Raw genomic sequence first — 16,152 nt, forward strand, 5'->3', positions numbered from 1 at the left:
TGAAAGCTCATTGCCATAATTTACCCTTCCATTGGTTACATCCGATTTGATTCTGCTCTCAGGGAAGAATTAAAGTTGTCCCACCATATGCTTTCAGTAGCGTGTGGGAAAATATATCTTTATTAATCAGAAGTTCTTGTACGTTTCAGACAATAAACAACAGTAAAATAGTATGGAGACGCAAGAGACTGCAAACGCCATATGGTGCAGCAAATCGAAAACCTGCAGGGACTCGGCAGGTTGCGATGCCTGACCTTCTGAATTCCTTTGGCTTTTTGTGTGTTGTATTAAAATAGTATGTGCCTGTTATGAACCTTCGGTTACTTTTTAACTATACTCTAGGTAGCTTTTAACCAGTCATTTTATAAATAAACTATTGAACCACGACACTATATGAAGTTGTGGTTCCCAGGATACATATAGTTTTATTTTGGATGACATGGGAATAGCACGTATTATTTCTGAGGCGCCATAGAAACACCAAAGTGTGGAATTTCACATGCTTGCCTTTGGAATGCGTGCAAACCCTAACAGCAGCAACCTTCGAAGCGATTAAATCCATTGGGGTGGGGGGGGGGAGCCCGATTTTGTTTTGAAAAAGGAACTATTAAGTTCTCCTGGTTCGAAAGCGTACTTAATATCTGTAAGTAAAAAATAGACGTCCAATTAAAAAGTTTAAGTTCCCATTGGAGGGCCGGATGGTCTCACGAGCACAGCTGCTTTGGCTCGGTGTGATTTGAAATGTACCATTCCCACGACCTCACTGATTAAGATCGCAGGAGAAGCGGGGATGGGGGTGAGCTTCGGGGACCGCTTCCATAAAGCTGCCTTTCCCACTCCCACGTTTACAGGATAGGCTTTATTTTAATCCCCACAGCTAACTGCTTTACATGTTTGTGCTCTGACCTTTGCACTCATATTAACCTGGGCGCACGGTGGCTGTGTCTGCGACTAACTTTATGCGGCTTATTCTAAATCAAGGATCACAGGATGTCAAAATGTTAAAATCAATGGACAGAAGACATCGCCCATCTGGTGGGCTGTGATGGGATAATAGATTAAACATACTTTACTTCTACTAAGTATATCTTCACTGTTCTAAAGTTGGAATGCTAAGGATAGAGGAATGTTGACTTTATAAATCCCAAGCGACTCCTTCGCCGCTTCCGCCAGATTCCTTGCTGGAACCGTGGGATAATCGCATGTAGAAATCCACGGAATATCGGGAGCGAGAGATGTGTGGAAGTATACTGCTCCACGCTCTCGGGCCAGTTGCCTGAGGTGCCGGCGTGTTGGCCACCTGGCCACCTGTGACCCACAAGGGACTCTGCCTCAGAGGATGTTCCTGCTGCTGATGAACAGCTTGCTCTCGGCGGTCACGGCTCGCCCATCGGTGCCCTCGGACACCGTGTGCGGCAGTAATGCTTGTTACACCGCACACCTGGACAGAAAGCCCTTCCACCAGGCCCTAGAAAGGTGCAAAGCCAACGGGGGTAGCCTGGCGACGGCCAAGAACGCCGAGGAAGCGCTGCTGATCCACAAGCTGCTGGCCGGATTCTCCGCCGGACAGCGGCCGAAGAGCAAGTTTTGGCTCGGACTCCAGCTGCCCCCGAGGCATTGCTACCAGCAGCACAAACCGCTGAGGGGCTTCATCTGGACCTCGGGAGGAGAAGAGACCACCTACTCCAACTGGGCCAGGGAGCCCCGGAGTACCTGCACCGCGCACAGATGCGTTCACATCATCTCCAGCTCCGGGAGCAGCCTCAGCGCGGCCGGAGGCAACTACAAGTGGCATGACGGCGCGTGCAGACACGGCGTGGACGGCTACCTTTGCAAGTTCAGCTTTAAAGGTATGTGCCCTCAGATCACCCTGAGCGGCCCGGGTTCGGCCACCTACACTACCCCTTTCGACGCCGAGAGTTCCTCCTTGACCCACGTCCCGTTCGGTTCCATTGCAGTCGTGTCCTGCGAAGGGGGCTCTCCTGCAGCCGACTATATGCTGTGCAAGGAACGAGACCCGGGGCAGTATGGATGGTCGAGCGATGGACCCTTCTGCACCCCTCCATCTGGCTGCGACCTTGATAATGGGGGCTGCACACAGATTTGCGTAAGCGCCGGAGGCGGGGGAGGATTCCGGTGTCAGTGCGAACCTGGGTACCAACTGCGCGGGGATCAGCGCTCCTGCGAGCCTTGGGACTACTGCCAGGACCAGCCGTGTGAATACAGATGTGTCAGCCATTTTCAGGGTTTCGAGTGTCTGTGCCCCGTGGGCTACCAGCTCGCGGAAAACGGGAGCAGCTGCGATGACACGGACGAATGCGCGCAGAGGCCATGCGCCCAGATATGTATCAATACGCTGGGGAGCTTTCGCTGCGATTGCACCCAGGGTTACGCGCTGATTGACAGCCAGTGCAGAGATCTGGATGAATGCTTTGGCCATCCCTGTGACCACATCTGCCAGAACACCGTCGGCTCGTACAGGTGCTTTTGCAGAGCAGGCTACCGACTCCAAGAGACCTTCTGCGTGGACATTGACGAGTGCACAACACACCCCTGTCAGGGGACCTGCTCCAACAGCGAAGGCAGCTTCCAGTGTTCCTGCAGCCAAGGCTACGAGCTCGCGGAGGATGGAGAAAGTTGCATTCCGGCAGATGTGACCACCTTGCTCACCTCCACTGCCCAGCGCTGGGACACTACGGCGGGAGAGTGGGATCCCACTACACCGGGCGCACTGAGGGAACTCAGCTCTGATTGGGAAACGTCCTCCGTCTCATTAGTGGGTCCGTTCACCAAGATGGGTGCGGCGGCGGAGAGCACCACTGTAGACTGGACCCCCGTTCCTTCGCCTACAACAGCGCAACTCTCCGAGAAGCACGGCCCTGCCAGTCTGTCGTGGGTGCTGATGGGCGCTCTGGGCTCCGTGGCTGCGCTGCTGCTCGTCCTGTGTGTGGTGGGTTTCATCATCTGCCTTCGCAACCGGTCGCCCAAAGAGAAGGGCAGCAACGCCGGAGATTACTACAGCTGGGTGCAGTCAACGGAGCAATCCCCATTCAGGGCCTCCTATGTCAGGTGCAGCCGTTCAAGCGATAATTACATCGAGATTGAAGCCAGCCAAACCGAGGTATAAACACACGATATGAACAAACTATTGTGCCACGCAACTTTACAGCTGCACACGCTGTGACAAGCTTTCGCGCTCCTGTGCAACTTCAGAAAGAAATGACAAGACAAAAAAAAAACGCAGACGCAGAGATTCTGAAATAAAGACATATGAACGGGCACGGACTTGAAATATTAACTCTGTTTATCTCTCCACGGCTGCTGCCTGTCCTGCTGAGTAGTCAGCACACTTCTGTACCATACAGGTGGTGGGCACTCGGCCCGTCAATCTGACAGCAGCAGCTCTCAGAACACATAAATTAATCCCATTCCTACATTTATCTCCCTCTAGCCTGTCTTGATGACATGCCTATCGGCTTTTTCATTTCATTCGAGGGATGTGGGTTTTGCAGGCCAAGCCAGCGTTTAGTTGCCCATCTCTAGATTGCCCTTGAGCAGGTGGTGGTGAGCTGCCTTCCTGAACGCCGCAGTCCATGGGGTGTGGGTTCACTCACAATGCAGTCACGGGGGGGGGGGGGGGGGAATTCTAGGGTTGTGACCCAGCAATGATGAAAGAACTGTGATGTATCTCCAAGTCCAGCTTGGTCGCATAGCAGCTCCCAGGTGATGAAGGCTTCTGCCTTTGCTACCCTTGCCTTTCTAGCTAAGGGTTTGGAAGATGCTGTTAAAAGAGTCTTTGGAATTTTCCACTCTCTACATTGGAGCAAATTGTAGTAACTAGTTAGCCCATCAACACTTGTTTGAGGTGTGCAGATAAGCCGGACTTTGTCAAGAAATCCCATGAGGTCACGGGCAGAGCACGTAAACCCCACACAAATAGCACATTGCCATAAAAAAAAACATAACATGCATTACTAATGGACCTCAAATCATTTTATTTTTGAAAACTGTGAGGTGTGAGTAGTCCTGCTCCTTCTGCCCCCATCAGTCCAGCAATAATTTCTTTTGACTAGTATCAGATCATTGCATAGGTTTATATAGGCCTCCAAAGGGCAACATTTATTTTCTTGGATATTCTTTTGTTGGGCAACTGGCTTAAAACTTTATGCTCAGCTTTGGCGACACTGCCTGGCTTTTTAGCCTGCCTATAGTCTTTGACTCACTCACAAATGCAGTGCAGATATTGGAAATATTTTTTACATAACAAGGTGGTATTTCACCAAGTTCCTTAGCATTGAAACAGATATTATTGGGCATGGAACTGTTACTTCAAAGATTCTCATCAAATGTACAAATTTAGATTTTTTTTCTGAATTGAAAATTGATTTAATATAATTTATATGATTACAATAATTTAACAATTGAATTTTTATATCTTTCCTGACTTGGGTGTCTCAGAAACTCTTTTACAGTTAAGTACTTTTTAAATGTGGTCACTATTGCCATTGTGAAACTTGGGTGCTAGTTTGCAGAGTGCGCCCTAACAAGTAAGAAGGTGATATGGGTGCGGTAACCTATTATGTACATTTTAATGTTGATTAAGGGATTAATAATGGCCAGAGGCAGCAGGGATAACTCTTCTTTATTGAGTAATGTCATGGGTAATTTATTGTCCTGAGAGAAATAAACCACCTCAATTTAATGTCAAGATGGCACTTTTGAGAGTTAAATTCTCCTGTACTTGAGTTTCAACTTGGATTATTTTTCTTGCGTCTCTGGAATGGTACAAAAGCAACAAATCTTTTATAAATTTTTTTTGGGCTATACATAGGGTGGAGAATCACAGCCACAGGAAAGTTTAGTCTAAAACTCGAGGACATCAGTCTAAGGAGACAAGAAATATTTAAGAGGGACCTGAGGGGCTAGATGTTCACGGAGAGGGTAGTGGATACTTGAAATAAGCTGTCCAGGGTAGAGACAGATACAATTATAATATTTGGACAGGTACATTAATGGAAAGATTTAGAGGGATAATGGGTAATACACAGGGAAAAAGAATGTGTGTATATTATTCTTGTTTAGCATGGATGAGATGAACTGAAGTGTCAGTTTTTGTGCTATATAAATACAGTGTATGAATCTATATTGTGCAAGTACCATAAATGTCTATTTCATAGGCAACCTGTGTGTAATTATTCACGTTCAATGAAAGACTGGCAGAAACAAAAATGATACCTTGACAATTTAACATTTACTATCTATCTTACATACACATTCTGGTGGATGTGAAGCAGACCAATACTTCCTGAATATCTTCTTAGATTCATACCCCCAGGAAATTTAGGCTTTTATATACATGTTCCCTGAGTTTTAACCCTTTTTGTATCAACACTGTTATAGATCAGAGCTTGGAGTTTGGAGTTAGGAGTCAAACTCCAGTGTCCTTTGTGAGGAGTTTGTATGTCCTCCTTGTGGAAAGTGTGGGTTTTCCCTGGGTGCTCCAGTTTCCTCCCACAGTCCAAAGACGTACCAGGTAGGTTACTTGGTCATTGTAAATTGTCCCGTGAGTAGGCTAGGGTTAAATTAAGTTTGTCAGGGGATTGCTGGGATGGTGTGGATCGAAGGGTCAGAAGTGCCTACTCCATGCTGTATTGCAAAAAAAAATAAATAATAGGATTTCCTTATTAATTCCAACTGCTTGCAGTCTGGATATACGTGTGAACAAAATTGGGCCTATTATTCCCCCCCACCCACCCTGCATCTAATCACCAAAATGAAGCTGCAGTAAGTCATTCAGGCTTCTTATAAATCACTTCACCAAGGACAGAAAGGAAAACACTCTACATTGGTTGAAAATGTGGACCAACTTTATGAGAAATCAACAAATCTTGGAAATGCAACTATTGGAATTAAGCTCCTTTAATTGTTTGTGTCAATTGTCTGCAGTCCACTTCACTGTGAGGTTTGTCTTGACAGGCTGCAGGCGTAACTCAGGAAAGATATCCAAGTCTATTACGTATGTCTCAGCAAATATTGCTGAAAGATTGATAAAAGCGGGAACAACATGTTGTTTATTATGCACACAGCCTGCAGGCATACTTGGGAAAAAATTAACATGCAATATTTATGAATTTTCTCAAATGGGGTTGTTGATGACACAGGGAAAAACCATGCTGTGTAAATTGCCTTGATACATTGTTGTAACTATTTATTTAATAAAAGTTGGTTAAAGCTGTATTTATTCTATGTTCTACAATGATTTCAGACACAAAATGGAAATAATAAAAACAAAAAAAAATCAATGTATGAATAATTCATAGACAAGCAAATGCAGATGTTGAGCTTGCTGGGACTTTGCAGTGTGTTTTCTTATAAAACAGTTTAATGTGAAGTTATGGATCAGACCGACAACCATGATTCCTGGTTTGTACTGAGATATTTGATCTTGACTGGCTTAGCGGCTGCAATAGCTCTCAGAAAATAGTGAATACTTGAAGAAATAGATAGAGCATGCACCCACTCATCTTGTTCATGATCGCTGTTGGGCTACTTCTACTAAAGAGATTGATGTATTTATGCTAAGGATTGGAATAGACTCACAATGGCCCCATTTGTGACAGGGCAGCCCCATAATGAAGCGTATTTGAATGAATTAGAGTTAGAGGTAAAGCACAGAAGCCTATTTAGTCCATTACAAAACCATTTAAACTGCCTACTCCCATCAACCTGCACTGGGACCATAGCCCTCTATACACCAACTATTCATGTACCTATCGAAACACCTCCTAATCGTTGAAATCGGGGTGCTAGCAGTTCATTCCCCACTCTCAAGACCCTCTGAGTGAAAATGTTTCCCCTCATATTCCCCTTAAACTTCTCACCGTTCACTCTTAACCCATGCCCTCCGGTTGTAGTCCCACCCAACCTCAGTGGAAAAAGCCTGCTTGCATTTACCCTATCTATATTCATCAAAAAGGATCACAAGTGGTTTGAGCCAACACCTCTGTTGGTTGGGCCACATTTATGGAGGGATTGAGACCCTTCAGTTAGACAGAGATATTGGATACAGCCAGAGGTGAGGGGAAGATGTGGAGCAAGAGCAGGCAGGTGATAGGTGAATCTCCATGAAGAGGAGTGATTGGCATATGGAGGAAGGAACAGTGGAAATATTCATGGAAGCTGGGAGACAATAAAGTACTGCAGATTATGGAATCTGATAGGAAGGGAAGGTGGAGCATGGAATCAAGTGAGGGAGTGGTGGGGTTGGCATATGGAAACAGTCGAGGAAGTGACCCAGTGGGAGGAGTGTGTGGGTGACAGTCAGATATTCTGGATGGAGGGGAGAAATGAAACAGGGTGATGGGAGAGGCTGGTTTGTGTGAGTATAGGCGGAACAGGAGGTGAAAGGGACAGAAGGAGTGCAGGTTATCCAGGAATTGAGAATACAATGGTTCCTGCCATTGGGTTGTAGACTACACAGGAAGACTATGATGAGCTATTCCTTTAGTTTGCATTTGGCAGGAGAGGAAGCTGAGGACAGATAGAACCAAAGGGGATAACTTCATTTGACCCATCATTGAAATGTTCTGCAACCTATGGTCTCACTTTCAAACACACTTCATCTCATGTTCTCGATACTTATTGCTTATTTATTTATTACTATTATTTCTTCCTTTGTGTATTTGCACATTTCATTGTCTTTCGCACGCTGGTTGAACACACAAGTTGCTGCAGTCTTTTATTGATTCTGTTATGGTTGTTTTTCTATGAATTTATTGAGTATGCCTGGAAGAAAATGAATATCAGGGTTGCATATAGTAACATATATCTATATATCTATTTCAGTTATAAATTTACATTAAAATTTCAGTCTATCCCAGCTCTCAGAATATTTCCATCAGTCCCATTCCAACATTTATTTCCCTGTAGCATATTGTACTCGTTACATATGCCCATTAGTAACACCCTGATTCCCTTACATTCCATCTACTTTAGGGATCATTGTGTGAATGATTAAACTCGCATAAAGTCACTCAGGTCAGGATTCAACCTGGTTTCTTGTAGCACAGAGATATTTCTTGCTACACCATTGCAAATCACAGAATACGCTAACTCTGAGAATTCCTCTCAATCCCTTCTCCCACCATTTCTCTCTCTCACTTTCCCATCAACAATATCCAAATTCTCTTATCACCATCCTTGAGGTCAGACAACCCACCAGCCAACCAACCACCACACTTCCTAAGGATATATTTATTCTTAATACCTTTACAAATCAACACAAAACCTAAAAAAAACTCACTCCTGAAGATTCAACAGCCAAAGCTACTTGAGGCAAAGATAGTTCTGGATGTCTGCTATCCTTTTTGTGAGTGGAAAAAAGTAAGTATCACAATTGCAGTCCGAAGTGTCCTGAACTGAATTCCAAGACAGTATTATGGATTTTGCCTTTGATTTGAGTTGGAAGAACCCAGTAAGTTCCTCAAAGTTAATGTTAAACCAAAAGATCTGGTTCCTTTCTTCATTCCAAATAATTGGAGAGATATTTTTGACTCTTCCCAAAAATATACTTCATTTGTACTGTGTACAGAAAACACAACTAGCATTATCATTTTCTACATTCATAAAACTAAGAAAGTCAATACATTTCCTTACAAAGCATCAGTTAAACTCAGGTTTGTTCCTTAGTCAATAGACTTGTCAAACATCTGAGAGGCATTCACAGTGCTCAGCCCCTCAGTCCTTAGATTGCAGTATCCTAGAGTGAGCTGCTTCCCAACAGAGCCTTTGTGTTACCCACACTGAAATTCATTGCAGCCCCTAGCACATATTCCAGCTCCCTGGAATGTGCCAGTTGATAGCATTCAGTTGTGAACATCTCTGTTCTGATTGTGAATGAGCCACATTAAGACCAAAGCTGAAGATGAGGAAGGACTTTATTTAACAATATAAGCAGACATTAATGGAGAATCTATCCCTTTCTTAGAAACATGCAGAAGAAACTCTGCAGTACAGTGAGACTTTAAACTTTTCAAACACAAACATCACTATTAGCAATTAGATATAGTTTCACTGGTTGTGATTAGAGTAATTTCCATCACTTTTAACACTAATTCCAAGGAAAGAAGGGAAAGTAAAGATGGATGGATTCATACAGCTTAAAACACAAGAGGATCTGCAAATTTATTTCACTTTCAATAGCAAAATCATACAGTTGGTCACATTTGATTTCCTTGAAGCACAGGAAGCACAGCACAAGAAAGTAAATCTCAAGGTTGTATCTGGTGACATATATGTAATTTGATAATAAATCTACTTTTTACTTTGCACTATGATTAATTCAAACATCCTCTCAATATGTAGCTAACAACACCACAATGGCTCAGTTATTCATTCCCTTTCTCTCCTTCTACAAATAAAAATGAACTCACAAGTTGCCACACCTCTTGAAATATTTTAAAACACATAAACCACGCTTCATGTGTTCTTTGATACTTAGCGGTCCATTGGTTTTTGGTGCAAACAAATTTAGTTATTTGGCACTACTTTAAAATAAAATACTAACACTTTAGTCATTGGCCATGCAATAAATCACAAAGGTATTCAGGATAATTCCTCAAATGTTGTGACTAGGAGGCCAGAACTGAAGAAGCAAAAGATGTTTGTTCAGTGCAACAAACAAGCAGTCTGGTGGATTCAGTCTGCATGCCGCACTTCAATACAAAATATTCGATTTCTTTTCTCGCTCAGATGTTGCGCCATGGACTGATTGTTCCTTTTGATGCTCCAGATTTCAGCATCTGCAGTCTCTTGTGTCTGGAGGATCCAACTCTTTTGGAGATACTTTGGAGAAACTCTGCAGTGCCAGGTGGATTTATACTCTTTAAGCACAAAGATAAGAATAAGTGATTAAATAAGGCCTCACTGGTTACAATTATCCACCTGCACAGTTTAGGTGTAGACAGGTAACCTTGTGGGATAAAATATTTACAATGTTAGCACATCTCAACTGACAGAACTCATTCGCATATTCAAATACCAGTGGATGGTCTGAGGGGTTCTGAGCAAAGAACAGGTCTTAGTTTGTTCTTTATCACGTGGTAGCATCATGACGTATGTAATTCACGTAGTTTTACATATAAAACCCATAATAAATTATGTTTGTAGTTAAACAAACAAGAATGCTTAATTAAACAATATATTTACAATATTATTCAAATATTACTTAAATATTAAGTACTCAACAGCCAGTACATTCCCTGTTCTCAACCTGTCTCTATCAATGAGGGGCAATTAATATAATTTTTTTTGGTCATCACAGAGTACTTACAACAATGCAACATTAGAACATCCCATGCCAAATAGTCATAGTCATAGTCATAGTCTATTGATCCCAGGGGAAATTGGTTTTCGTTACAGTTGCACCATAAATAATAAATAGTAATAGAAAAAGTAATAGTAATATTACTATTAGTAAATAGTAATAGTCATAGAAATAATAAATAGTAATAGAATAGTAGTAGAAAATAGTAATTAATAGTTAAATAGTAATATGTAAATTATGAAATAAGTCCAGGACCAGTCTATCAGCTCAGGGTGTCTGACCCTCCAAGGGAGGAGTTGTAAAGTTTGATGGCCACAGGCAGGAATGACTTCCAGTGACACTCAGTGCTGCATCTTGGAGGAATGAGTCTCTGGCTGAATGTACTCCTGTGCCCGCTCAGTACATTATGTAGTGGATGGAAGACATTGACCAAGATGGCATGCAACTTAGACAGCATCCTCTTCTCAGACACCAATGCTGGTTTCAATGCCCTTAAAATAAAATAATTCTTTATTAAAACCAACTTTCTTTTTCTTCTCTCTCTTTGTCTATCTCCATCTCTCATTCACATGCTGGTTTCCCAATATCAGCTTTGCTTCCCTCCCCTACCGGCACAATCTGCTTGTCATCTTACACCTCTCCTCAATCCACCAATCTCCTGGGACTCCTTTATCACTGCCCCTCTTTTCATCTTTTATACCGGCCATCATGAATGTCCATGATGCAGGGGTTCAAGCAGAAATATTGACAATTCCTTCCCACTATCTCTCTTCCACTCCAATGTTGCTCAACTAGTTGAGTTCTTCCAGCATATTGTTTGTTGCTCCAGATTTCAGTATTTGCAGTCTCTTGTGTCTCCAGGAATTTTTATTTTGAATACTGATTCCCATTTTTATCAACAAGCTCATATCCCATAACACCTAAAAGATGTCCAATTCCTGACAATCGCGAACAATCCTTAATAATCCTTACAGGGGAAGATCATTAAGTTCTGGACAGACCAAACCATGTCTTTTGCTGAATTTGTTATTTTCCAGCACCTACTGATGTTTGTTTCAGAATATTTCCCTGGAAACAGCCCCCAGAAGGGAGTCCTTTATTATGCAGACTCTTAGGATGAACGTTAACAAAGACCATTGCATCCCTTTTCATAACTTCTTGGCCAACACACAATCTACATGTAAGCGGGGGAGGGGTGATGCTTATGATATAAGTTAATTTCTGAAAGTAGAAATATTGTGATATTCAAATACAAAAGTCTAATTTTTACATAGTTAATACTTTGTTTTTTCTACAAAGCTAAAAAAATGTATTCACACAAACGTACAAAATACAAACATGATGTATTTACAAGACAGTGAACAAATTCTAATTAAAATATGATTATTACTGTCTATAAACAGTCAATTTCCTAGAGGGGGCTGAATGTTCCAGGAAATCTCCCACTGTACCCATGGTGACCGCATGCTCCCTCTTCAAGGACACCGGGGCAGGAAGGTATCCCCGAGCTAGGGGCAGGCAGTCAGCCCAGGCATTGCCCTCGACTGCCCACTGCCTGGACCTGTGAATGGCCCTCTTGGCCAGGCCTAGGAGCAATCCAGCCAGTAGATCCTCCGAGTGATCGCACCCACCCCCGCCCGCCCCGTACTGGATGCCCGTATATCCAGAGTGTAGAGTTGAAGTGCAACCAAAACCTGAGGAGTAACCCTTTTGATATTCAAATAGGGGCTGAAACCGCTCCCATTCCATAGAAATGTAGTACAGTGACTCCTCCCTGCCACAGAATGCACATATGGACAGGGTGTCAGTGAACCAATTTAGAATTCTACCATCCCAGGTTTCCAATGTACAGGGGAAGGACCTCTACATAAACAGATTTAAAGTGGGGACCTCCCCTACTTTATTTATTATCAAAGCATGTATAATTTATGCAACCTTGCGATTCATCTGCTCACAAGCGGCCATAAAGCAAGAAACACGCAAGAGCCTGATTTTTTAAAAAAGAACAGCTCTCAATGGACAGAAAAAGAGAAAATAACACAAATCATGCAAACAATAACAGCAAGCAACATCATTCAGAACCAAATGGAGTCCATAGACTCGGACCTGGAGCCGCTGGAGTAGGCCAGGAGTCTCAATCTCAGTTCATCTTACATGGGGAAACTTACTGTTAAAGTTAGAGATACAAAGCCTGAAGCAGTCTCAGAGCCTCAGTGCTGCAGAGAGAGGAGTAAACGCTGTGGAACAGCGAGCAGAATTAGTCTGACACCCACCTCCTGTCCCGACACCCTGCCTTATTGGTCTCTCTGGTCCGAAATTTAAATTGTCCAAACACCAGGTCGTGCCGCGCACTAGGACTTGGGCCCTGTGACAGCGATATGCTCTGGGCCTGCCCGAACTTGACGTTTCCAAATTGGCTTGACGATTAGATCAATCCAACTTCACTCCTGGTTGAGGTGGACAGGCTCTGACTCCCTTCCGATTCACTTGCTGCCACTCCATCTGTGATTCTGTCACAAACATGCCTCAACCTCATTCTGACTTTGCATCACAGCTGCACGCCTCTACCCTCGACTCAGCCTTGCCTTTGCAGTGATAGTTTACCACAATTTACCACAGAAAAAGTGTTATTAATAAAGCATTTAGTTGTAATTCTTGCCTTATGAACCACCTTCAGTAGCGCCATCTTAAACCATACGTCAATCAGAAGTTCCATCTGTTAATTGTGGCCAAATGTCTTAGTTTTTCTCTGTTGGCTTTGATATTTCTCAAAAATCACATCACATACTGCCTTTAACATTTCCCTTTACAACTCAGTGTAGATTCTTCCAGCCCACTTATTTTTATACTTCCGGAGATCTTTTAAGCTTGAAACTGCCTTTTGCATTATTTATTGACCTTTGATCTCAACAGGACTAGAGATGTTTTGCCCTTTGAAGATGCATATTATTTTACATTAAAGATATTCCACAGCTGATTTGTCCCTCTAAAACAGTTCAATCCAGTTTATTGTAGGCTATATTTGTATTTCATCAGTTTGCCCAACTGATTGGTTTGTGTTTTCCCCTGCACTCACTACTGTCAATTTTAAATGTTATTATGGTCTTTATTCAAGACTACCATGAGATTTTTCACTATTTCTGGTTCCTTACCTGTCACCAAATCAATAATCGAGATACAAGAGTCTTTAGATGTTGGGACCTACAGCCAAAAAAACAAGCTGCTAGAGGAGCTCAGCAGGTCAGACAGCAAATGACAGCAGTAAATGGACAGCTGCCATAGCTGTAGGAGAAATACCTTCAGTCCTGATGAGGAGTCTCAGCCCAGAACATCGACTGTTTACTCTTTTCCATAGATGCTGCCTGACCTGCTCAGTTCCTCCAGCAGATCGTTTGAGTTTCCAGCATCTGCAGGTTTTCTCATTTTGGAGAAATATCTTGTTTTCGAAGGAGAGGAGAGTTATAAAGAGATGAACATTGCATTGTTCCGTTATATTTCTCAATGAAATCCCAAGACTGAATTGTGATATGGTTATTCTGAGGTAACCTCTTTACAGATTCAATTGTTTCTCTCTAAGTCAGAAAAAGAAGGAAGAGCTGAATCCCTTAACTCCCTGCCAAATTGTGACTCTTGGAAGAAGGGTGTTTGAAGGGTGATTGATTAAACTCATTAATATCAATCACTGGGGAACAAAGATGATTTGCTTTTACTCAGTTTCTCTGGGTCTAAGATGACTGATGAGGGCCACTGTGGGAACCCTGGACCTTTCTACAGATGGGGCAGGAGGTGGTAAACTGTGATCAGGATTATGGAGGAGAACTCCCTTGATAAATAGAACGGATGGCATTTGACCATTAGGTGTCAAGGTTGGGGGGAACGGGAGTTTGACAAAACCACCATATGAGAGCACCACCAAGAACTTATCATGAAGCACACACCTCTATTTTTTGCCATTTCCAAATCAGCAGCTGAGTCCGTGCGGTAAATCCAGAAGCTGTTTGGCTTGACGAGATTTGGTATGTCACCAAAGACTCTTGCTACAGATGTACTAAGGAGGGGATTCTAGCTACTTCCATCACTGTCTGGAAAGGAGGCATCAGTGCACAGCATCAGAAAAAGCCACAGGATGGCATGGGATCAGCCATCCCCATCATGGGCACCGGCCTCCCCAACTAGGACGTGTTCAAAAGACAATGCCTCCAGAAGGCAGCACCCATCATTAATGATTCCCAGGAGCCTGATGACATACACTCAGCATTTTAGGAACAGCTTCTTCTCCTCAGCCATCAGATTTCAGGACAGAACATGGAACCCCTGAACTTAATTCTTCCTCTCTTTTTGTGCTGCTTATTAATTTATTATAAATATTTCCCATCTTAGCTTATAGGGTTTTTAAAATATATTGCTCTGTACTGCTACTGCAAAAGATTTCACGACATACGAGGGGTGATAGATAAGTTTGTGGCCTAAGGTAGAAGGAGATGAGTTATACAGCTCTCGTTACATGCACGTGCAGGTCAACTCTTTGAGTGATCATGCAGAAAACTTGAAGTTAATAACTCATCTCCCTCTACCTTAGGCCACAAACTTATCAATTACCCCTCCTATGTCAGTGATAATAAACCCGATTCTGATTCTGACCCCTGACCTCTGAATTTTAAGTTGTTATTTCCTCTGAGCTGAAGTGGAATTGCTTTCCTCACTGGTGTCACCGGCTAAAGCATTGATGTTCAAGACAGCAGTGTATGCTGCTGTTGAAATAAGCAGTGCTGATAACTGAGGATTGGTTGCGGATTTTGAAGTTGGTTAACTCTTCTTCGATCTGTGCCAGTCACTCTTTAATTCAATTTAAAATTGTACATTGTTACTATTTGACAAAGAGAGACTGTCTAAAATGTTTTCTAATGTTGATAGTCAGTGTGATAGATGTAAAACCGAGACAGCTGCATTGACACATATGTTTTGGTCATGTTCTGTACTGAAACATTTTTGGAAATCTATTTTCTATACAATTTCTAAAGTTTTAAAAATTAATCTACAACCTAATAAATTGACAGTTTTGTTTGGTATAATCCCTCCATATATTCATGGTATTTCTCTATCTGACCAACATGTAATTGCATTTGTTACATTATTGGCCAGAAGGGCTATTTTGTTGAAATGGAAAGATGCTTCTGCTCCTACTTTGATACAATGGTTCTCTCAGGTGATGCTATGTCTTAGTTTGGAGAAAATCAGAAGTCGAACTTTTGATCCTCGATTTGTTTTCGAGAAAAGGTGGGGTTCATTTGCCCGCTACTATCATTTGGTTTGTTAATTAATATGGTTTCCTTTCGATTTTTGTTTAAATGGATTTGAGTTGGCGGATTGATGTTTTTCTTTTATGGAAGCTTGTATGACGTATGGCTCCAGGGTTGTGCTCCCAATGGTTTTTTTTTTCTTTTTTTTAAGTTGGTAGGGTTTTTTTTTCTTAGTTAGTAGGGGTTCTTTTTTTTCATTCATAAAAATATCCTTAACACTTTATTTTTTCTTCTTATTATTGATATATTGCTTAGCTTTGTTAATCAGTCCTTTGCTAACTTAATTCTTCATTGTACATATTGACATATTGTCTTGATTACCTTAATGTATTTTTGTTGATCTTTAATTATAATTAATAAAAAAAAATTTAAAAATGAAATAAGCAGTGCTGAAGACTGTAACGTCAAAACAGCCAGCTGATACCTCTCTCTCCTTTGTTAGTGAGAGAGAGCCTGGGGGATGTTAAAGTGTTGGGATGGACAATGTGTTTTTTTGATGGACTCTTAGATCATGGTCTCTTTGGGGGG

At 42.3% G+C, this 16,152-nt stretch overlaps 1 protein-coding gene across 1 annotated transcript; it reads left to right on the plus strand.

The window, feature by feature from the left end:
• The first annotated feature begins 774 nt into the window (after window positions 1–774).
• LOC140201443 (uncharacterized) lies at window positions 775–6,232 on the plus strand. The gene has a single exon (XM_072265556.1). The coding sequence runs from the start codon at window positions 1,340–1,342 to the stop codon at window positions 3,125–3,127; it is 1,788 nt and encodes a 595-aa protein (XP_072121657.1). The 5' UTR covers window positions 775–1,339; the 3' UTR covers window positions 3,128–6,232.
• The last annotated feature ends 9,920 nt before the right edge of the window (window positions 6,233–16,152 follow it).

This window comes from Mobula birostris, chromosome 8, assembly GCF_030028105.1.
Source record: "Mobula birostris isolate sMobBir1 chromosome 8, sMobBir1.hap1, whole genome shotgun sequence".
NCBI lineage: Eukaryota > Metazoa > Chordata > Chondrichthyes > Myliobatiformes > Myliobatidae > Mobula > Mobula birostris.